Source organism: Bos mutus, chromosome 3, assembly GCF_027580195.1.
Source record: "Bos mutus isolate GX-2022 chromosome 3, NWIPB_WYAK_1.1, whole genome shotgun sequence".
NCBI lineage: Eukaryota > Metazoa > Chordata > Mammalia > Artiodactyla > Bovidae > Bos > Bos mutus.
In genome coordinates this window covers 44,282,851-44,308,474 of record NC_091619.1, presented here as the reverse complement: position 1 = coordinate 44,308,474, position 25,624 = coordinate 44,282,851, and the positions used below count along the sequence as shown (strand labels likewise).

The 25,624-nt window shown below is 34.9% G+C and overlaps 1 protein-coding gene across 1 annotated transcript in view; it reads right to left on the bottom strand.

The window, feature by feature from the left end:
• DPYD (dihydropyrimidine dehydrogenase) overlaps positions 1-25,624 on the bottom strand; it is a 930,468-nt gene that overhangs the window by 526,798 nt on the left and 378,046 nt on the right. Inside the window, exons 9-11 of the mRNA XM_005888124.3 lie at positions 21,451-21,558; positions 19,564-19,733; positions 2,894-3,104 (exon numbers count right to left, since the gene is read on the bottom strand). Coding sequence (XP_005888186.1) covers positions 2,894-3,104; positions 19,564-19,733; positions 21,451-21,558 — 489 coding nt within the window. The remainder of the gene's footprint in view (positions 1-2,893; positions 3,105-19,563; positions 19,734-21,450; positions 21,559-25,624) is intronic.

Genomic DNA, 25,624 nt, shown 5'->3' with positions numbered 1-25,624 from the left:
AAAACAAACTTTTTTGTTTGAAGGTCTGCCTCCGGCTCCAGTCTGTGAAGTTTTTAAGTTCAAGAAATGCCTCATTCATCTTTGTACCCTGCAGAATACATTTTGGTACCTGGCATTCACTAGAAACTCACTAAATGCTTGTTACATGCATGAGCATAAACAGAGGATGAAATACCTTCTGAGAAATGAAAAGTAGAGAAAGAGATTTTAGAGCCATTTTATACACAAGTGCAATAGTGCTTATTGTAAGCCTGGCTACCCCTTGCCACATAGAAGTTGTCCGTTAAATATTCTTAAAAGGAATTAATGTATGTATGGATAAATGAATGAATGAGTTCAGTAAAGAAATAAATATATTAAGAAAAGAGAAAATGGGCAAAGTCTGAACTTTTTAGAGGAAGAAAACAGTCAGTGACAGTGGAAAAGGAACAGTTAAAAGAAAAAGAAAAAAATGGAGTGTCATAAACAATAATAATGTGTTACAGTTTCAATTCCAAAGCACTTTCACATTATTTTATTTTAATTCTGATAACCGTCCTGAGAGGTAGAAAGAGTATGTATTATTATCCATGTTTTGTTACAGAGGAAGAAGCTGAGGCTCAGAAAGGTTAAGTGACGCGGAAGAGTTTTTCAAACACAACTGTCAGATGCAGAAAATAGAATAAGGAGTGAAAAGATTACCCCGAGTTTTGTGTGCAGTTCGCTGGAGTCTGTACAAAGAGAGCTTGGGAAGGAGCGAAGAAGAAGGGTAGAAAAGCAGATTGATGATTTAAGAAAGAGGTTATAAGTAAATATATTGAAGTATATCATACTACATATGCAATAATCACAAAAATATCACACATAAATCACATCACAGGAGTATTGAGCTAGTATTCAGGGCAGAAGAGACACGAACAGCTTCTCTTCTTACCCAAACTGACAACTTGCTTTCTACAATCTGATTTTCACTCTATCTGGTAACATGAGCACGTGAAAGTTTTCTTTGAAAGTATTGTTTCAAGATTTTAAATACTGCTTGGGTAAGATCTTCTTGATCAACTTTTCACAAATGATGTTTCTCTCTACCATTTTTAAATGTTTTCCATTCAAAAAACAGTATTGAATATATTTAGAAAGCAGCAGAGATGTGAATGTTATTTAACATTGCAGCTCTTCCAGCTCCCCTCTAACTGGAAAGGAGCTCTCATCAATGTCAACGTTGAAGGTCCACGTAAAGCAATTAGTTCTATTTGAGGAAAATTTTCTCAAGCAGTTTGTTTTTCAAGTCAGGAGGAGGGGGAAAAAAAAGGGAAAGGGAAGGTCTGATCATTTTCCCTTGATCTCTCTAATGTATACAGGGTGAAACATATAGAGCCCTGGAAGAAACATACACAAGTAAATTTTGGAACAAAATTCACAAATAAATTTTATAATGATTTAGTCAAATAAACACGAGTAAATCAGGTTTTCTTTTCTTCTACTCAATATTTTAAATATTAAGATAAATCTTTCACTCTTTACACACATACCAACATAAGCTTTGGAAAGCTGTATTCTATGATTTTCTGAGTCACATCTACTTAAGTTTGCTAGGGAAAAGATATATTTTCCTTAATATTAGAGTTGTCAGTTGTGGAACATAAATTTAAATGGTAAGATAAATTGTTTTTTGATAGACAAAAAATCAACAAAATTGCAAGTTAAGTGATTCACATTTTTACTCAGTTTTCAGTCATATACAGAGCGGTAAGAACATTATGATCTTTTTGTAGATAACAGAATACAGTTTATATGTTGCTCTCTTTTTCCTTCCTGAACTCATCAATGAATAACAAAGCACACTGTGACTATGTCTGCATATCACATAAATGTCTAGATGAAAAGTGACAAATTCAGGCCATCATCCAACTATTTGAAAACATTTATCTTGATGACATTAAACATCTGGATGTTTCCAAATACCAAGATGTTTGATGTCCTGCAGATAAAATATCCTGATGAGTGCTTAAACATTTTACTTATCTATTGGATAAAAATGCACATTTGCAAGCATTATCTTTTTCTGTTTCAGACACAAAATGTAATTTTAGCATGCATACAGTAGGAAGCTCTAGGAATCATCAGGTTTAGAAATTTTACTTACTCTTTTTCCTAATGAATCTTGAAATTAGAGAAACATCTTTATTTTCTTTTTAGTTAATAAAATAGATGTCATTTTGACAGTGTGCAGTAAAAAGTAAAAGATTTGCAAAATGAAGGGTACGGAGGAACCTAAGCCTTTATGTAAAGTGGCCCACAAAAACACTGTGCGTGAGGAAAACAACACAAACTGGTCTTAGTTGATTGGCTTATTATTCAGTTGGGATGTTATCTATTTCTTCTTCAAAGCATTTTGTTCTTAGCATGTCCATTTATGCCAGTTAGATGAAATGACAGAAGTTCAGACTTCCTAATTTGACAATTTTGATGTTTCTAGTGATAATTTGGTATGCGAATAATAGTAAACATGAATTCTATTTTTGAGTATTCATTAGATCTTAACTTGCTTGAATCACTGAAGATTGGCTATTACAAGTTCTCTGCCACATTTTCTAACTCTAGGTCTAATTGAACAAAAAGCTGATTTTTATAGAGGAAACAAGACAAACATTGTTACAAAGCAGGATATGTATTTTGACTATAAGCTTAAAAGAAAGATTAATGTTGTTTTCAATTCCCAGTACTTTAAATATAATTCTGTATAAGTATTAAATACCATTTCTAAGTCTTACAAATCAAGATTTCTTGCATTCCATACTAGAAGAAGGAAATGAATGTTCAAGTGAAAAACAATTTCCTGAAAGCTGGAAACCATTACGGCAGTAAAATAACAGACAATTGCATAACACATTTCAGCTCCCAAGCACTCTACCTTTAGGATCACTCAGAACTGAGCCAAAGGCACTGATGACCACATCGGCTTTCAGAGAGACTATCTGATCTTCATCTTCATTCCATTTTCCAGTTTCATCTTGCTCTGTCCGAACAAATTGCATGGCAACAATTCTCCCATCTTTTACTATAACCTTCCGTGGAGACAAGAAAGGCAAAAATTCACATTTTTCTTCTCTAGCAAGCTCCATCTAAAATGAAACAGAACACAGAAAAACTTGAAAATGTTTCTTCTTGATTTAATATTGATTTTTAATTCAATTATTCATACTAAAGCTTATAATGTTTAAATCAACATGAAGGTTTTTCTTTCACCAAAGCTGAGATTCAGTTATCAGCTGTTCACATTTTGTAAATCACTGACACAGGAAGTCTTGCATTGAAGCTGTCATGTGGAATTTTATAGATCATGGCGAGCGTGCGTGCATGCTAAGTCACTTCAGTCATGTCTGACTCTGTGCTACCCTATGGACTTTTGCTCTCCAGGTTCCTCTGTCCATGAGGTTCTCTAGGCAAGAATACTGGAGTGGGTTGCCATGCCCTCCTCCAGGAGATCTTCCAGACCCAGAGACTAAACCTGTGTCTCTTGTCTCCTGAACTGGCAGGTGAGTTCTTTACCACTAGTGCCATCTGGTAAGTCCAGATCATGACATCACAAGCTATTTCTGAAGTTTTAGGTAGTGCCTGCCCTATGGCTGGCAGTGTGTGAGGTTTCTCACTATAATAGCGTGGTCTCCTTATGCTTTTATTTCTGTAGGTTAAGTTCTCTTTTTAATCATCCCTTTTATGAAAATAAATTCTGATTATTACCAGGCTGCATATATCTAAACTAGAAAAAAGTCCATAAAGTGGGTGAGCAAGTCTGTGGAAGTAACTGATTAGAATGGTAGGAAAGAGAAAAGATTAGAGAAATTCTGTAGAACCAAGAAACAAGTAACATTTATTTTTACTTTCGGAAAAAAAAATGAAAATTTCAAGAAAGAGAAACAAACATATTCCTCTTGACAAATTCCCAGTTATTCCACTTATCTGACATAATTTATTCTGCCATAAAATTGGACACTCTAGTTTTTGCTTTCCTGCCCATAATGGGATGTCTATTAAAATAGAATGTTAAGATTTATTTATTCACTTCTTTTTCCACTTACTGTTTTGGGTGCCAGGCCTTTGTTAATGTGATCCTAACCCGTATGTTGACTAGTCTTTTGCAGGAAATGTAAAAACATCCCACAGAAGAGGTTGTGAGTGTGTCTAGTCTCATTCTTTCCCTACCCGATGGAAGAAAGATAGATTCTCAGTTGACGAGTGAGGTTGAGAAAGTTGAATGTGTAAGGCTTCTAACCAGGAATTATCTGGGCTACAACAAAATGAAAAAACTGAGACAAAAAGTAGCTTGCTCAATGTTTCGATGAAGCCATGGACCCATCTCTCAGCACTCCATCCACGAGTGGTGGTTCCATGTTTGCAGTACATCAGAATCACCTTAGAGGACCTGATAAAACCCTGCACAGGCTTACCCCCAGTTCTGTAGCACTGAATGAGGCCTGAGATTTGCATTTCTAACAAATTGCTAGGTGATGCTTTGCTGCTGTTCCAGAAGTGACACTTTGTGAACCACGTCAGTTTAGACTATAGCTGCCTATCTCTGAACGTCGATTGATCTATACCATGAATTGTCAGTGAGATTAGTATCACCCATAAGGGAGTGAAATTTATTTTCCTCAGAGAAGAAAAATTCTTACATAACATAATAGCATAGAGTCACAGCATATAAACAGATACACAGAATATTTATGGTATGAACATTACAATGTCATAAAAATCTAAAAATATCTAAACTCCTTCAAGGGATGATGATTTTTTTTTAATTTGAAAAACACATTATTACATATTGGAATGAAGCTATTTCAGTCTATGTCTTAATTAAGATGTTTTTTGAAAACTGGTTTTGAAGGCTTGAAAACAGCTCCATAAACTACTGTCACATAACTTTTTCCTTTTCATTATAAAATTAAGAGATTAGCAATAGCAAAAACAATAAATAAGTGGGTATTGTGGGTGGTAAATATACAAGCCAGTGGCTCTCAAACTGCTCATGGTTTATAAGGGAGAGAGAAGTAAGTGGGATTGAATCAGTTTGAAACCTACTTCCACTGCTTATTTGGGATAGTTGCTAAATCGCTTTGACCTTACATTTAAAAAGGGGATAACAATACCTAGCTACATTAATTGGTATGTGGTGTTGCTTAAGGCAATTCAGAAATGTAAAACACCTGAAGCAAGCTTAACTTGTACAGGTGAAATAAATGCAATTTATTTGAAGTTGTCTTTTTCTGAATTCACTTTTCCTCCAAATCATTCTTCAACCTACTCAGTAACACTTAGCAGTAAGATTACGACTCCAACATCAAGGTAACTCAACAGCAAAGGTAAGGAATAAAAAAAAAAGGAAAAGCCAAAAAAACTTATACTCCTCTTTAACATTCTACAAAACAAAAAGGTGTGATGTCTGGAAAGCAAAATATTCCGTAAATACTTCAAATTAAAAGATAAATATAGTTGCATAGAATGCTACGCTTTCTGTATCACTTTAGTCTCCTTTGCATAAGGGAGTGTCTTATTGCTCACCAACATAAACCAGTTTAGTGTGTTTCAAAAATGTCAAGTGATGCTAATTTTAATGATAATGGCAAACCTGACTGGAGAGCAGTGCCAAATCATTATGGTTTAAGTAAATCAATATATGATGTGTATTTATAATAGTACTCTTTTCTGTGGAGGGCAAAAATAAATTCCCAGACTAAGGGTGCACATACTGGGAGCACGTCTCAGACTCTAGGGTGTGTTTCACACCTTTCTACTCTTCTCTATGAATACTTAAATAGTACATGTTATTATATGTAGATAACCTTATATACTTTTTACCAAATTTGGCCTTTAACTTAGAATGACTTATTGAACACTGCAAACAAATCAAAACTTTTAAGAATTTGCAATAAGATTAAGGTTGAATAAGATTTAGTGGTACTCTTGCATGGCTTTTGAGTAAAACTTATAGCCTAAAAACTATGTACAATTATGAACAGGAAGAAACTGCATTTTAATATGTCCTCAACTCACATAATAACTTTTCATATGCACCAGGGTTCATAACTTGTATTCAAATATTCAGTATTTGTGCCAGCTATCTGACTGTGCACAAAAGTCAGAAGGTATACACACTGGCCCCCAAACAGACTATTCCAAAATTCTGCTTTTGAAACTTACAATGTTATTTAGTCTCTCAAACATTTAAGATTTGAGCAGCAGACATAAATCACACTCTGTCCTGCTATCTTGCTATTCAGTTCAGTCGCTCAGTTGTGTCTGTCTTTGCGACCCCATGAACCACAGCACGCCAGGCCTGCCTATGCATTACCAACTCCCGGAGTCCACCCAAACCCACATCCATTAATTGAGAGATGCCATCCAACCATCTCATCCTCTGTCATCCCCTTTTCCTCCTGTCCTCAATCTTTCCCAGCATCAGGGTCTTTTCCAATGAGTCCGCTCTTCACATCAGGTGGCCAAAGTACTGGAGTTTCAGCTTCAACATCAGTCCTTCCAATGAACATCCAGGACTGATCTCCTTTAGGATGGACTGGTTGGATATCCTTATAGTCCAAGGGACTCTCAAGAGTCTTCTCCAACACCACAGTTCAAAAGCATCAATTCATCTGCGCTCAGCTTTCTTTATAGTCCAACTCTCACATCCATACATGACCACTGGAAAAACCATAGCCTTGACTAAACGGACCTATTAGATACCTGGATTTTCCATTTTACATAAAAGAGAATAACTTTTAAAGAAAAGATAGAAAGACATGACTTGAATATATATAATTATTTGGAAAGTATTGATATTATATTGAAAAAAGAACTGAGATAATAAGATTTACTGTAGTCAATAGGGAAATATTAGGAAAATGAAAAATTCAAAGTAAGCGAAGCCATATGTTAAGTGAAATACCCTATGACTTATTTGTGGAAAACAAAGGAATTTATTTCCATTACTATGAAATCTATCTGAAAATACAAAAGTAATAATAATAATAAATACTTATATATTTATTTTTAAGTTCTTAAGACATAATTGATTTTAATTTTCACAAAGGAGATATAACATTTATATATTAGTTGCTTATTTTAAGTATTTAGTTTCAAATTTTTCTCTCTGTTGCAGCTCTAAAAGCCAAAAACACAGTGGGTACCATCATGATTTACAGATTGATCACACAGCCTCAGTGATTCTCTTGCTTGCTATCCCCGTAAACAAACAATTGTGGGAATAAGTATTATTTCCTTCCTACAGAAGAGAAACTGATACTCAGAGAAACCAAAGGAATATTAAGAAATGACAAAAAAAAAAATATGCTATGGCTAAATCAAAGCCCTGTGGTATTCAATTTTATTCAAAGACAGAAATTCTAGTATATTTTAAAGAATGAGACTTTGTATAGCTACATTTGTTGAATTTCAAAACAAGGCTAATTGGAACAGGAAAGAAAGGATCTGCTGCTGCTGCTGCTGCTAAGTCGCTTCAGTCGTGTCCGACTCTGTGCGACCCCATAGACGGCAGCCCACCAGGCTCCCCCGTCCCTGGGATTCTCCAGGCAAAAACACTAGAGTGGGCTGCCATTTCCTTCTCCAATGCATGAAAGTGAAAAGTGAAAATGAAGTCGCTCAGTCGTGTCCGACTCAGCAACTCCACGGATTGCAGCCCACCAGGCTCCTCTGCCCATGGGATTTTCCAGGCAAGAGTACTGGAGTGGGTTGCCATTGCCTTCTCCAGAAAGGATCTAGCCAAAGGCAAATTAAAGGTAAGGGTTAGGCTGGATAAAGGCTGTCCTCAGTGGAAAGAGGAAATCCAAGCTTCCTGGTCTCAGTAAGTTTAGAGGTATAATCACAAAATACAGGAACCAGGTGATGGACTTAGGAACTCAATATTGTAGATTAGTTAATGGAGACTCCTTGAATACAAAGGAAGGGTAAGTTTAGAACAAAGAAGTACTACTTCATAAAGCAAACAGTAGAGACACAGAACACATTATCTAAAGATAGAAAATTAAAATAGAATTTAAATTTATTTATTTGTTAGACAATAAACTGGTACAAAGACAATATCTTACTTAACTTTCTATCCTCAATATCCAGCTGTGACATTCGAATATTTAAGAAATGATGAGCATAAGAAAATGAACATTTGGACAGATGCCTGGCAAATCAGGATATATTCTAGCCAATATGCCACATGAAAGGTTATCAGGTGGATTTCAGCCCTATAAGTATCTAATAAAATGACTGGCACACAGTTGACACTGAATAACATTTTGTTTACCACAATGAATGATTAATATGAAAACCCCGAAGATATTCAAGCTAACAAAATGACAACTGACTCGTAGTAAATGGAGTCGACAACACTAAACATTCATCTTAAAGCAAGGAACACTTAACATTTAGAAGACACGCTACCTGACCAGAGCATCCTATACTGTGAGTTTGAAATGAAAAAGCAAATGGTACTCCTTCTCAGTTGTCAGTTTCAGTGCCATATGTTTATGATGGACCAGAGTGACCAATGGTCTAACTTCATGAAGTAGGTCTTAACATTTTGTTGTTCAAATGACTCAGGCTCCTGTGCTAATAACTGGTTCACAGATGTCAGTGTTAGTGCCTTTTAATACCTAATGTTTGCTTATGATCATTGTGTGTGTGCTCCATCACTCAGTCATGTCCGACTCTTCACAACCCCGTGGACTGTAGCCCACCAGGCTCCTCATCCATGGAATTTTTCAGACAAGCATACTGGAGTGGGTTGCCATTTCCTTCTCTAGGGGATCTTCCTGACCCAGGGATTGAAACTGTATCTCTTTCATCTCTTGCATTGCAGGTGGATTCTTGATCACTGAGCCATCAGGGAAACCCCAATGATCATTAATAATCAACAATTCAGTGAATTGAGTATATGGGCATTTCTGTTCGTGACACATATATTTATTTATTTACTTGTTTTATAAGCCTATTCTCATGAGGAACAACTGGTACACCAAGCAAATATACACGTCTCCTGTCTTTTTCCCCACCAATAAATATTCAAGGGAATTAGATACAAAAGCATCCATAAGTTTCCATTTTTGAAGTTCAATAAGTCGCTACTTTATTTTCATACTGTCTGAGGGGAAAAAAAAAAAAACACTTCTTAGCTTTGATTTTTACCTCCATATTCGGGGAAGATATGTGGTTGATGCAGAGTGAAATAAAAATAGAGTGCTATAGCATGCAATAAAGATCATCATTTTAATGATTAACTTTATGTAATGTGATGATTTGCTCTGATTAATATTACAGGCATCGTACTGTGGAAATTATGAAACAACATAATTTACTATAATTAAAAGCATGATGTCAACTCATTTTTAGATTGCATATAGACAAAGTAAGCATAGGTTATAAGCCATAATGAGCAGAACTCAAAACCAGCATACATTAAATTCTAATTGCCAAAGTTGGAGAAATGATGTGAAGAAACAATATTCTTTGTACAGATTATCGTCTAACAGCCAGACATTCAACAAGTGATCAGTTCTATCAATATATGAACATGAGGACCTCAGAGATGTTATTTCAAATCAAAATTGTTTGATAGTCTGTATTGGCCAGTGATAATCTTGGAAAATATTATCTTTTACTTCATCACTATTAAATTATTCATACTACATAATAAGAACACTATTGATGTATTAACTTGCCAACATTTATTAAGTCCTTATTATATACAAGAATGGTGCTACGTGCTGTAGTTAATAAAATAATTCCTACTTTCAAAAATCTCAGAAAAAGAAACAAATATGCAATTATATTTTGTGATAACATATAAACACATTCTGTTTTAATGGCACATAAAAGGGTTATTTTAAACAGCAGTTGTGCAGGTCACAAAAGGGCTGCCTGAAAAATGTAAAATATAAACTAATCTTGAAAGATGAGTAGGAATTAGTTAGAAATTCTGGTATGAAACAGATTATCTTCCTTCAGTGAGAGAAGATGTAGGATGGCAAAAGAGTTTATCTCAAGAAAGAAAGCGACCTGGTCAAATCCCCTTGTAAACATGCTAATGGAAACAAGCTATCAATCAGCATTTGCAACTGGGAGAGCAGTTATCCTTGTAATGCTTTTGCCAAGGTATACCTGCTAGTCTAGGACTGCTAAGGTAAACAAAACCTGGGATTTATGCAGCATAGCTCTCTCTAAACAGTCATGTTAACTATGTGACTATCTGCGTATAAACTGGAGATATTTTATAGTTAAAACAACTTCGTTTTGTGTAAGTGATAGAGCTACTAATGTTACTTAGAGACTACGTTATTCTGGATCAAAGCATACCCTGATGCAACAAGATGGCAGCCTTGTACCTTTTCTTGTTTACCGCACACTTCATGTTTACTTGTATCCTTGAAATTATTAATAAAGCTGGATACAAGTTATAACTCTAATTCATGTGAGTTTGACTTCACAATCCAATCTTCTGGTTGTTTTGGTTACCAGGGAGACAAAGGAAGATAAAAGAGACAGTAAACTCTGAAAATCTACTCCTGATCACATCTCCTTTAATTTATTAAAAACAGCTTAATATATTTTGTACTTTTTGACTTATACAGACTCACAGTCTGTGGTGGAATGCAGAGCAATTGATGTGCTTACCAGTCTCTGGAATATACAAGCTAACTCTGCAATTATTCTTTTCTAGGCAAAAGTTTGCTGAAACCACAAGTTGAGGTTACTTTTTTTTACTATTTCCTATGGTGTTACAAGTATTTGGCATCTTTTAACTGTAAGGTTTTAAAACGGAAGAATCTTGAACAGAAAGAAACATTTCTCCAATGAGAGTTGTACTACACATTGGATATAGTTGCCCCTTAACTATGCTGTGTCATGATGAAGCTACAAAAACCAGAGATGCAATGTGTGGTGTAATTTAGAGGCTTAAAATGCCTTTGCACGGGTATTATGAAATACATCATTTTTAAAAGAAGAGAGTATTTTTAAACATTACTCATTTATGACTGACAAAATGTTCTTAAATCTGATGAGCTTTTATTAATCCTCATCTTAGATTTTGCTACAATCAAGCTGTTAGTGGGATATCTCACAAGATATTTGTTAGAATATTTGTTGGAATACAGTCAAGCTATTGTTGGAATGTCTCACTAGATTATCTTCTGTATTAGGTTGGTGCCTTTGTAATACCTTCTTCAATCTTGAAATGCCTCTTCGTACAAATTCTGTACAAATTTGGATCTTATGTCTTGTGCAACTTGCTAATCCTCTCTGGTTCTATATTTTTTACTGATTTTTAATTTTGATTTCATATATTGCTTGGTTGAATTTCTTTTTTTTTCTTTCTTTTTTTCTAAATTCATAGCTATCTTTTCAGAGTTTGAAGGCCAAGGAAAATTGACATTTTCAATCTACTTGCAATGCTAGGTTGATATTGTAATAAAATAAACTTTAAAAATTTAGATTAATATATATTGATAAATAATTGAATGAACTATTTATTCAAAAGCTATCAGAAGTAATTTTGAAGTATATATATGCATAAAATATAAATTACATATTTTAATAACTTTATATTCATTTAAAGTCTTCCTATAAGGTTTTCAATGCCGCTAAAGTACTTTATGGAGAAGGAAATGGCAACCCACTCCAGTGTTCTTGCCTGGAGAATCCCAGGGATGGGAGCCTGGCGAGCCGCCGTCTATGGGGTCGCACAGAGTTGGACACGACTGACGTGACTTAGCAGCAGCAGCAAAGTACTTTATTCAACATGCTTCACTGATCTGTTGACTTGGACCAAGCACTATTCTACATTTTCAGTCAAACTCAAGTTGAATGAGCCAAACCATTTGAAGGAGATTGCCCTTTGTGTGATGAGTATAAAGTAATAACTACTCTATAAGTGTCATAATATAGGAAGCATAAAGAACTGTAAGATCTCACAGGAGGGAGAGGCTAATTAGGATGGAGCTAAGGAAGCCTTCAAAGAGAAAATGACATTTAGAACAGACCTTGAAGGATGAGTTGATCTTTTTTAAGAGAAAAAAAAAATCACTTTTAAAAAGAATGACAATGTTTCATTTTGGTTTTGTATTAACTCATATGTGCTTTTCATTTATATCTTTTAAACTGCATGCATGACAAATATGTTTTTTAAAATTACATAAATTAGTTTTTAATATTTTCAACTTGTAAAAAAGGAAAGAAGATATTGGGAAGCTGAGATGAACATTATTAATGGAAGAGGATCTTCTAAATTTCACATAAAAGTTAATAGAGTAATGACAACATAAAGTTTAATAGAGTAATAACAAAATGCCATTGTTTAATATAGTTTGATAATGAATTGACACCAGTTTAAAATGTGCACTATTAATGAATCTGTGTGTATGTATGTGTATATAATATATATTATATTTAAAACTCCAGGAGATAGTGATGGACAGGGAAGCCTGGCATGCTTTAGTCCATGGGATCACAAACAGTTGGACATGACTTACTAACTGAACAACCATGGCATCAATACATACATGGGAAAGCTGGTAAACTTTTTTAAAAGGTACATTGTTTTTAGCTCTACAGATATTCCTAAATAAACATGATGTAGCCATCCCTTGGGATTTTTGAAAATAAGTAAGCATTTAGAATATATATAATCTTGAATGGGCACAAGCATTTTTTTGGCTTCTGGCCTGTTTACAGTCCTTGTTTTTCACTTACTATCTAAATTATCACATGTAGTGTAGAATTCTGACAGTCTCACCTGTCAGCTTCTTCAATATCCATGTCTTGATTGCAGCAGATTTTACCTCACCAACTGACTGGGGACACATTAATTGCAACTTGTTTCAAGTGTAGTATTTATAGATATTGCCAAAATTTTCAATACAGACTTCCTGTCATTTCATGAAGAGATAAAGCCTTCCTGTGCACATTCTGTATCATTCGCATATTTTTCCTAAATGTTCAAAATACACAACTTGGGGAATAGAAGAAATTTTAGAAGCATATAGTTATAACACTGATTTTATAGATGGGCATATCAGACTAAAATACATAACCTAGACCCAAGTACTTCAACTTTGGGTTAATTCCTTTTGTGACTATTCCATTCTCTGAAATTTCAGTCTTTTCAAAAAGGTAAACACATACAGATCCTTGGAATGTCATTCCAACATCATCATAAATGATTAAAGATGTATTTAATATCTCAGTACCAGGAAAGCCCCTAACTACCATTAATAACTTTGTGTGCCTGGGGACAACTGTGCATTTGTTTGTTTGCAGGTATCTTCATATCACTAACCTAGCTAATGGGTCTCTGATTACTTTCCATGGAGACCACCAGCTCAAATGATGTGCAGGTGGTAACTACTGAAGAGCTGCTATAAGCATCACCCTTAACTAAGCAAAATTAATTTTGCCAGCTTATAAAGGTTATTTTCTAAAAACAGTCCCAGAGTCATATTTCTTAAAACTAAATAAAAACTAGAAACCATTAGCTACTGGTAAGAAAAGGCATATTTAGCTAGTAATATTTAGATGATGAAAGAAAATACGGATGTAGCTTCAACATGATCATTTGACCTTAAAAATACTTCAGAGGAGACCTGCAGATCATACCACATTAATGATCTAAAATGGGGAATGCTCTGTGGTACCAGAAGGATTCAATTAAAAGATACATATTTTTCACATAAAATGCATTTTTTTTTCAGAGTCGTGGTAACAGATGAAGACATTTTTGACTAGCAGACCAGTCAATCTGCTTCTGTTATTTTATTATTAAAAATAATAAAGCAGTATTATCAAAATAGCTGACCTTCTGTACAGCTAAAATACATGAAAACAGGCACTGTCAAAGTTAAATCAGTTATTATTCTGGCAAATGAACAGGTAGAATAAAATAGTGAGCCCAAATAAAACAACAGAGGTAATGCATATTGGGAATCTGCTGCATGATGCAGGGAACCCAAAGCTGGTGCTCTGTGACAACCTAAAGGGGTGGGAGGTGGATGTAGGTGGGAGGGAGGTTTAAGAGCAAGTGGGCATGGGTATGCCTATGGATGATTCATATTGATATTGGCAGAAACCATCACAATACTGCAAAATTATACTCCAATTAAAAATAATATAAAAAAAAATCACAGAGGACTTCACTGGGGGACCACTCGTAAAGAATCTGCCTGCCAAAAAAAAAAAAAAGAATCTGCCTGCCAATGCATGGGACACAAGTTCAATCCCTGGTCCAGAAAGACCCCACATGTGCAGGATACTGAACCCACACTCCCTAGAGTCCATGCTTCACAACAAGAGAAGCCATCACAATGGAAGCTCACGCACCGCAGCAAGAGAGTTGGCCCAGCTTGCCAGGACTAGAGAAAGCCCACATACAACATCAAAAACTCAGTGCAGCCAAAAATTAAAACAACAGAATTACAAATCTATCGTGTTTTGCTGCTATTGGGAAACCGAGTATGTTCTTGGTATGTTCTCTGTGTGTGGGACTGTGCTATTAAAATAATTTTGTACTGCATTCTTCTCAGTAATAATTAATAAGAACTACAAAGTCCTTCCCCAACCTTATCCATTAAATTTATCAACTCAAGTGGGTCTGTTGAGTCCTGACCTTCATGCCTCCTTTTAGGGATTCCCAACAGCCTAAAGCATTTCTGCAGTTCTATCTGATCTGTCAACAGCTTTTAATACCAGCATTTTGGGGGATTCTGTTATCCTGTGAAATTTAATCTCACCTATTTAAGCTTGCAGAAAGTTCTGGAGGGAATTATTAACAGATTTTCCCTCATCTTCTTAGAGGATAGTGCTGAATGATTGGCTGGTTTCCCTAAGGACCCTTGGCTGCGAAGTGCTAGTTTTTCAGTAGCATCCTATTTAGCATGTGTGTGAGGCCACAGGGGAGACTGAAAGACATTTGGAATCAGAATTACATCAATATGCTGATGATGCCTCCACATCTTCGTTTCATCAAACCTTATATTCTGTAGCATTAATGCTTCCTTAACTAAGATGGAAAATGCCCCAAAACAGCACACTGCTTATAGCTCTAATTAGACAGTGGGAAACTAGATCGATGATACATTAGAGCAGTGGATCAGCAGCTTCAGCATCACCAGGGAACTTGTTAAAAATGCAAATTCTCAGGCCCACCCCACACCTACCAAATCAGAAACTGGGATGGGGCCCCAGTAAGCTGTGTTGAATAAGCCCCTCCAGGTTATTTTGATGCACACTAAAGTATGAAAACCTCTGATTAGTTAAGTGGGATGTGCTTGTCACTGCAGCATCTATTGGGTAGTGATTCTTCACTTAGTAGATTAAAACATTTATGGATCGAATTATATGGTTCTTTGTTATTAACCATGTAAAAATTCTTGTTAAATCTAACTGGCCTAGGTAGTAATTTATATTTGCCATTAAATGGTGAGAAAACTTTATATTGTTCTCTAGTTCCCTCCTCTTTCAAAAATTACTTGAGGATTAGACCACAGCTTTGGATATATACATGCTGACATGCCTGACAGTGAGGCCTTTTACCAATAGACAAATTATGTTATTTTCAAATTCCACCCAAGAGTCAAAGCCCAATAAACAATATACATATTTGAGAAAAGCTCTAAATGTCAATCTTCATTGACTTCATAGAAACCAAGTGTGATTGCAGTTTGTGTATATTTGGGGTAGAAAGCATATGAGAAATAGAAAAAATACAAAGAAATTAAATTTGGTATTAAATTCTTCATATACATTAAAAATTTGTCTCAGGATATTCTCAAAATCTGTTATCTTAAAGTAGATACATGATATTGACTTAGCAGTTTCATAAGCATTAGCACTACCATGTCCTAGGCCTCTTTGATGTATGCAAAATTAAATAATGGTCAAGAGGTATTAACTTGCCATCTTTACAAATACTGGAAGTCCTCAGTCTGAAAAATGCATATTCACAGGCCAGTGATCCAACCCTAAAATCCATGCACCTTCTGTTGCTGTATTATTCCTTCTTTAACACTGAAAACTTTTGCCTAGAATTCGCAAAAGAAACTTCAAATGACTTATGCTGTTAACAACTAAGCTAATTTGGTAAGTGTTAGCCTTTTCAATGCTAGAAGCCCTGGATGCTTATTTTCTCCAGAAAACATTCATTCCACAATTATTTATTAAACATTTTTCATGTGACATTCATTGGGCTAGGCAGGGGAAGAAAAAAAAGGATGACATAGCATCATTCTCATAGAGCTCACAGCCCAGGGGTTTTAAGACAATGTAAATGTTTTCATTTCTTGTAAACTAATAATAAACATCCAAACATTTGTTCTTCTAGTTTTAATTAAGCCCCAGTTCTGGTTGAGTCTACTAAGTTCTACTGCAGGCAATAAAAGAAGTTATCCCACCAACCCATTGCTTCCTCCCAATACTTTGATGACCATAGTTCATCCCACCAAGGCTTGACCTTCTGACTGAGCAATGCCTGGAGTTTGATCCTTTCCTTCCTATAAACCAGTCACATCAACTAATAGCCTTGTTGTTGTTTAGTTACTAAATTGTGCCTGACTCTTTTGTGACTTCATGGACTGTTCCCACCAGGCTCCTCTGTCCATGGCATTTCCGAGGCAAGAATATGGAGTGGGTTGCCATTCCCTTCTTCAGGGAATCTTCCTGACCCTGGAATCATACTTGCATATCCTGCATTGCAGGCAGATTCTTTGCCACGGAGCCACCTGGGAAGCATCTAACAGCCTACTCTCACAATTAGCCCCTGAATAGCTTCCCTGCATCTAACCCAATACCCCCTTAGTCAATTATCAACAGAGCCATCCTTTTAAAATTTAACTCAGATCCTGGTGTTTGTCTGCTCAAACCAGTTCAAGGATTTCCTCTTTCCTCAGTAAATACTGGCCTTTGGAACACTTACAAGACCTCATCACATATAGGCACATATTATCCTCTCATACTCGGTTCCAGTCATACTGACTTTTTTTTTCTATTTCTAAAAGTCCAAGAAACTTCCTCAATCAAGGGTGAATGCATTTGCCTTGATCTGTAACATTTTTCTCCCAGATGTCTACATTTCCTCAATGTCTTCATTTTTATGCCCAAAAGAAGGAAAGTGAAGTCACTCAGTCATGTCCGACTCTTTGCAACCCCATGGACTGTAGCCTACCAGGCTCCTCTGTCCATGGGATTCTCCAGGAAAGAATACTGGAGTGGGTTGCCATTTCCTTCTCCAGGGGGTCTTCCCGACCCAGGGATTGAACCCAGGTCTCCTGAATTGGAGGCAGACACTTTAACCTCTGAGCCACCAGGGAAGCCTATGCCCAAAAGTCATAGTAATAGAAAGGCTTTCCTGGGTCACCCTATTTAAAATGGAAATCTCACCTTCTCTTTCACCATGCTGCTAAGTCGCTTCAGTCATGTCCGACTCTGTGTGACCCCAGAGATGACAGCCCACCAGGCTCCCCCGTCCCTGGGATTCTCCAGGCAAGAACACTGGAGTGGGTTGTCATTTCCTTCTCCAATGCATGAAAGTGAAAAGTGAAAGTGAAGTTGTTCAGTTGTGTCCGACTCTTAGCGACCCCATGGACTACAGCCTACCAGGCTCCTCCGTCCATGGGATTTTCTAGGCAAGAGTACTGGAGTGGGGTGCCATTGCCTTCTCCCTCTTTCACCATAACCTCTCCCCAAATTCACACTTCTTATAGTCCTATTTAAATTTTTGTTCTGCATTGCATTAACCACTGTTCAACATACACTTATGTGACAATCTACTTGCTTGATCGAGTATCTTTCCTTACCAGGTATGAGCTCCATGAGCACAAGATTTTCTATCTGATATGTTCACTGCTGTATTCCAATTGCCTAAAACAGGCTTGATACACAAAGGATGCTCAATAAACTTTAAGCTGATTAAACAAACAAGCAAACAAAACTTCTACCCTCTCAAGTAATTAATTATCTGGTCTCATTGTGTTTGTGTGTGTGAGTGTTTTCTACTTATGTAGAAATAGCCACCACTCATTTCTAGTGACCCTTGCCAATGGAAGATGACTATAATATAAAGTATGAAGTAAACTGACATTGCCATTCCTGTGTGTCTTCCCTTCCAAATTTCAAGGTGTTTTAGATTTAGAAAAATAAGATGTAAAGTACTTAGTTCAAAATTGTTCAAGTACTTATTATTTGCTGAGGTCCTATGCTATACATGAGGATATAAAGATGAATAACATTAGCTCCTGTCTTCTCTCATCTTAAGCAAGTCACTTTACTCCAGGATGACTATTTTCCCTGTATTTGTATCAATGTAAGATTGCACTTTTTTTTTTCTTTTTTGCTCAGTCGTGTCCGACTCTCTGCGACCCCATGGACTATACAGTCCATGGAATTCTCCAGGCCAGAATACTAGAGTGGGTAGCCTTTCCCTTCATCAGGGGATCTTCCCAACACAGGGATCGAACCCAGGTCTCCCTCATTGCACTAATTCATGCCTAAAATAGTGCTCCAGAAAAAACTCCTAGGATTATAAGACTACCTCCACCTTAGATTTGAAAGTCTGAAAAAGAGTGGATGGAGAAAAGCCCTGGAGAATAAAATTGACATTTTAAACTCAGTCATGAACCAATGGTGACTCTGATATTTCAGTGAGATTAATCTGCAATGTAGTTAGCCTACATGTGACAAATTACCTATTGACTACAGTTATAATTCTTGCCCAGTATAAAGACTCCAAATATGTTCAGGAATTCTAAAGCAAATCAAATTCATAATACTGATTTGTATAAAATAAGTAATTTATCTCTCTATAAATACATTTGGTTCCTGTTCTCAGAATTAATATCCTTTATAAGGTATTATCTTTCTTAACATTAAAATTTGAGAACTCTATGGTACATGTACCCAGCTGATGTCTCAATCAAGATTGGTCACCAGTCTCCTGTAAGAATGATATGATTTAAAATCTGTCATTTTTAGTAGTTAACTAATTAATTCTAAATAATGCTTACATTAGAGCTCAAAAAATAAACGATAATCCCCTTGTTCTATTGGCTTCATAGAATAATGAATTGACTATGACATATATATGTGTGTATATATATATATTTAAATGTAGCTTGTAAATTTGGTTTACAGAAAATTTTGAATGTCTCTAATTACCACATTCTCCTAATATCCATGCATCATTTTGGGAAGAGTATCTATCGTTAGGATATGGAAGACTTAGCACATTCCACTGTTACTAGTTAAATACAACATCTTTCAATGATATTAACACAGAGTAAGAAGCACTTGTGAAATGACAAAGATAAATTCATTTTATCCAAATCAGTGTTATAAAATAATTTTCTTTTCCTTTGAATGTCTGTACTAAAAAATAGCAACTATGGGTAACCCAGAAATTTTAAAATTTGCACTTCACAATCTGAAGAACATTCTAGTGATTTAAACTAAGAGCCTGCACATTAACAGTTGTATCTTCTAAAATCTGTTGCATTACAACTCCATATTTTCTGACGGTTTTTTTTTTTTTTTTTTTACCTCCTCAGGGACAGCTCTTATATTAACAAAGCCTTTTCTGAAGACGATGAACACTCGGCGGGCTCCACAACGTAAAGCGGATGTTGCACAGTCGAAAGCTGTGTCTCCAGCTCCGAGTACAATCACGGTTCCCCGTATCGACAGCAATGGAGAGTGACAGGCGCACATTCCTGAATGATGAAAGGAAAACCCCATTTTCAAGTAGAGAAACCATTTCTGCATGACAGCTCAAAAGATACTTGTACTCAAAGCAGTGTAAAATTGCATCTTGCAGTTTTCCAGGATGGAGTGTCACTATCAAATTATTCTGCTTCATTGAAAGACAGTTTTATTCCCACTTTAAAAATATGCTCATATATGTAATTTCATAGTCAATACCTTTAACTTCTTTTTTTTTTCTTTCTAGAAGGATATTTATAACATATTTTGAAGAGTTTGAGTCTTAAGAAGCTGGAATTAACCAATTAAAACTCTCTTTGTCAAAGTTGTGATGTGTATTTTTAACTTACTGTCATTAAGTTTTTTTTTAGAAGGAAAAGAGTGATCCTTGTGATCTGGGTTAATAATCTGCAGTATTTCATTACAACATTTTATTTAGATATCATAAGAAATCTAATGTGTAGATTTCTAATGTGTAGCCCTGTTGTATATTATATTTGGTAAATTTTGAAAATTAACATGCTGAGTCTGTTCCCTTTATGTAACTGAAGAATTTCTAAGAATTATTTTCTTCAAATAGTTAAAACTTTTTCCCTTTTCTTTTTGCTTTTTCCTGTAAAATTGAACAATAAAAAATATTAATCTCCAAGTGAGCATTTTTCAACAGCATTTATATAAAGATTTAATGTCCACATGAAGATTCTTTTAAAAAGTGAAAGGCAGGTGTTTGCTATATATTAGGTAGCATTGTATTATTGGATTAAATAAAATTGGTGACAAGATAAATTACTATAATTTTTGAAATGGTACAAAGATAACTTAGTGTTATCATTTTGCTTGAAAGTTTCTGTTTGGGGTTACATAATTAGCCCCTGTAACTCTCAAATACATACTATGTGTACTAAGATATTCTTGCTTTCCTAGCAAGCATCATGTTCTCTTGGAAGAAAAAGATAAAGATAGTACACAACTTTAGCTGTAAAATTCTGCAGATTGATCTAAGAGAGGCAGTTTCTTGTATTTTTCAATTTAGGAGAATAAATGTAAGTTCTTATGTTTTCAGTAGGTAATTATATGTTAGAACAGCTTAAGTTCAGAATTCTTTAAAAGTATGTATTTAAGGAGTTTGGCTATTGGTTTTTAGGGAATACCCTGTAGTTTCCTTCTCACTAAGATGATGACCCTAGCCTAGTCACAGCAGAAGACAAGCATAGCTTCCGGTTCATCTTCCTGTTATGTGAAGTGATAGCACACAGAGACTAGGTATTAGGGTAGTCATCAAAATGTTTTACTTTAATTTCATAAAACTGTGGTTCAAGAAGGGACTGAATCTTTCTGCTTGTGTGGATAGAAATAAAGAAGACACGATCACTTGCCCCATTTTAAAACAAACAAACAAAAATAGTTCCCAAAGTGAAATTGCTGCAGTTTCTTATAAGAACACCTTCTGATGTTTGTTAAGGCACTCTTATTTTGAAGCAACTTTTCATAATGCAATTTAGACCTGTATATAATACAGTGAAAAGTCCTTATGATGATGTTCTATTAGGAGGATGGACAGTTATGTGATTCTGGCTAACAATCATATCAGATTTTTTTTTTTACCTTGCTATTATGAAGGATGAACAGGAGATCTGGAAATTTTCCTACTGATCCTGGATTTAACATAATTGTATAATACATATAACAACATAGGCAGTATTAGGAACAGAAGACAATTGGTGATACCTGCTTTACTGCTTTTGGCTACAAGAGGCAGAAAGTCTTTGGAAGTGTAAAACCCCTGGTCCTGTGTCAGGCCTTGGAAGATGTGATCCTTCTTGGGTTCTGGCAAACCTAAGTAATACAAATTTATAAAATATTATTAGCAAGAAGAGTGACTTTTCTTACCGACCATTAGAAAGAAAGTAGAAAGCTACACTCATTAAAATGATGTGGTTCTAAAAGAAAAAAAAATATAACCAAATGAATATAAAAGTGTACAGAAAACAATGTAACAGACATCAGAGTGTACTTTTGATATAAAATTTTTGTACTTGATAAATTGTACTTTTGATGTATATGTAAAGCATACGTCATAAATCACACATTTATGTACACATAATTAAAAACATGAATACACACATATAGTGTTAAGAGGGAAATCCGCTTATACTCTTTCCTCATAACAAAAATAATATTTCTGAGTACTAAAGTGCTAAGTATAAAAAATTATCAAAAAAACTAAATGAAAATGTGAATTTGTATTTATCTAGTTCCTAAATATGGAAGCTAATTATAAGGGGGAAAAAAGACTAAAAGACTTCAAAGGAAAAGAGTTTTACCACAAAAATTCAACTACTTCTACATTTCAAAATATACATAAATTAAATAGTAAATGATTAGCTAGAAGACTATTTTGACAAATAAAATGTCTTTTCTATATAAAGACATTTCTCAATTTTAATAAGAAACATTAATTCTCAATAGAAGAATAAACAAAGATAATAAAAACGGGATAAAAAAAAAATACAGCTTATAAGCACCAGAAAACTTAAACCCTTTAGTAATATAAGAACTGCCAGTTAAAACAATGAGATATGATTTTTCTTCTATTAAAAAGTAAAGGATTTAAGAAAACTACACCATATGGCAAGGTTAAAAATGGGATTTGTTATGCTCCTTTGGTAGAAATTTAGTAGAAACTGGTGCTCAACTTCTAAAAAAAGTTTTGAATCTATCATAAGAAAACACTAAGACATGCAAATAAAGGTTTAATGTACAAAAATGGTAATTGAAAAAAAAAATGAAAGAGAGAGACAAAGAAAGGATAGTGGAATACAAAAATGCCAACAGAATGAATAATACAATTTTATTTTAAGAAAAGAAAAAGATAATAGAATAAAATGCAGTTATTAAAACAAACATTTGAAAAATGTGTAACAGATTGCAATAAAAAAACAATTTTAAATAAACCAGCAGGACACAAAGCATTGTATATTCAAGTTTTGTAAAAAAAAAATATATACATATATATATATAAACAATATAATCTGAATAGTGATCATTTCTGGGAGTGGGATTAAGGATATTCCATTGTGTTTGTTTTTTTTTTTTTTCCTTATTTGCCAAATGGTCTGTAATATTCATGTATCAACTAATTAGGAAATAATTGCCAACAGTTTGAAAAGAATATGAATAGGCAACTAAAATGTTTTCAAACTACAATTGAAACAAATCTGATAGCTTTCACTTCACTACAGGAAAACTTTTCATCTCAATTCCATAAGGAGGAAATTTAAATTTAATGTTATTTACTATCTAAAATTCAGTAGACCAATAGGCCATTCCAGAGAAGTAGGAGTTTATTTCAGAGTTAAATGAAGGGCAATGGTAGTTGGTGGATACAAAGAGCAAAAAGCATGGTGCAAGGGATGAGTTTTGTTGTGTGAGATAAGGTAGATACAATATTTGACCTGAAAACTGAATGGGGCTTGTGGATTGAGTTTGTAGCCAGCAATAAACCACTCCTGTCCCTTCAAATTAAATCAAACGTTTTTCTTCCTTGTCCATCACCTCCTCCATTTACTCCCCGAAAACATTTGCCTTTTGTATTTAGATTATTCTAAAAGCATTATTTTAAGTTATTTTAATTATTTAAGAAAGTTAAACAAATCATTTGACTTGCCTTTGTCTTACTTCTCTATAACTGAAAGGAGGATAAGTTTATTTCTTCATTTGCTGACATTGATGAATATACTTTAGTCTATTTGTAACATGGCAACATATTATATTACATTACACTACACTTATTCCTATAATTACATTACATTTATTACATAAATGTGTGGTTATTAATGTAATTATTTTAGAAAGACTGAGATGGGGGTGGATACACTTATATAAACAAGAGGTGACTAAGTACTTGAATATCCTAATGACAAAATAATTTTTCTCAAAAGTTATTAAGATGATTGTAGTTTAAGCTACATTTGATTAGTCAAAGGAACTTAAATCATTTTATATACATATATATAAATAGACATATATATTTAAATAATGACGTGTCACTCCTCTTATATTACTATACCACAGAGATTGTGTATGTTCTATGATACTCATTTTCTCATTTTCCTGTTAAAAAACAATAAACAACAAGGAAAATAATGTGAAGTGTTTTGCAATTTCAAGGTGATATGATAAGGAAAAATGTTTAAGGCAGATCAAAAATAAAGCACAGAGAATGCAAGTGGTGGATAAGAATTTCAGTTTCTGGTAACAAAGTCTAAGATCATTCCTTTACTAATTCCTAATCTGATCTTTTTCACTATTTGCTAGGACTAAGGCAAAATGGAGATTTACATCTGTGCTTAATTTCTGTAGACCCACTGCTAAAATAACTGTTATATAAAGAAATGCAAGGCATTCTTATTAAGTGCACTAGCTGACCCACAGAGATGATGATTTTTTTTCTCTCCACGAGAACTATTTCATGAGAAAAAAGCTTTGGTAAAATTTAAATTTCCCTTTTTCACTTGAATCAGACACTGACAAAGATGACTGTGTTTCCTGTTTTCACCCCACTCTGCATTTATCACTGTAATGAATTTAACATTTACTAGCTCAGATTCTCCCTGTAAATGTTCCGGAGGGCACCAGTTACATATCCTGACCTATAGATATTGGCTTGAGGAGAGGAAAAATGAGCCAGTAACTAGACAGGGTCATTATGACTGGGTTATCTCTGCAGCCTATTTAGCCACATCCCAGTTCACGCACACTTTGAGATTCCCAAGGTCCATGGAGCCCTTCTCTCCCACCTGGGTGGCTGGTCATCCAATAGGACCATGTATCTGAACCTCTTCTCACAGACTCTCAGGTACTCCAGCCCAGCTGTCAGAAGTACCCTAATCCTCTGCTAACCATGACGGCTCTTGGGTGATTAGGAATAGGGTTTTGTCATCAGATTTTGGCATGAGTTCGTCCTCTCTCATATTTCTGACTGTGGTTTTCTATAAGTTTCTATGCTAGTTTTATGTATACCTAGCTAAGTATGCCTGTCAAATTATCAACCAAACACTAATCTAGGTATAACTGTGAAGGCATTATATAGATGTAGTAATATCTATAATCATTTGATTTTAAGTAAAGGAAATTACTTCAATAACCTGGGTAGGCCTCATCCAATAAGTTCAAAGGTCTTAAGAAATAAAATGTTTCCTTAAGGAAGAAGAAGTTCTGTCTGTCTGCTGCCCTGACCTATACCTTTCAGATTCGTCAACTTCCACAACTGTATAAGCCAAATTTTTCAAATATATTATACCACTCTTTCTATCTTATATTTCCTAAAGTTTTTATCATTTGAGAGAGCCCTGAAATAATTCATTACTCTCTCTGATCTTCTACCTCTGCATTTCTAAAACAGGAATAATAATTATATTCTTGCATAGATGTGAGATTTAAAGGAATACAAAGCATTGGGACCTAGTACATAGTAAATGCTCAATAAATATTAGCTATTAAGATAGGGTTAGCTGTGAAAATAGGGGAAGTGAAAAGCAAAGGAGAAAAGGAAAGATATACCCATTTGAATGCAGAGTTCCAAAAAATAGCAAGGAGAGATAAGAAAGCCTTCCTCAGTGATCAATGCAAAGAAATAGAGGAAAATAATAGAATTGGAAAGACTAGAGATCTCTTCAAGAAAAATTAGAGATATCAAAGGAACATTTCATGCAAAGACAGGCTCAATAAAGGACAGAAATGGTATAGACCCAACAGAAGCAGAGTTGGACTATAAAGGAAGCTGAGCTCAGACGAATTGATGCTTTTGAACTGTGGTGTTGGAGAAGACTCTTGAGAGTCCCTTGGACTGCAAGGAGATCCAACCAGCCCATCGTAAAGGAGATCAGTCCTGGGTGTTGAG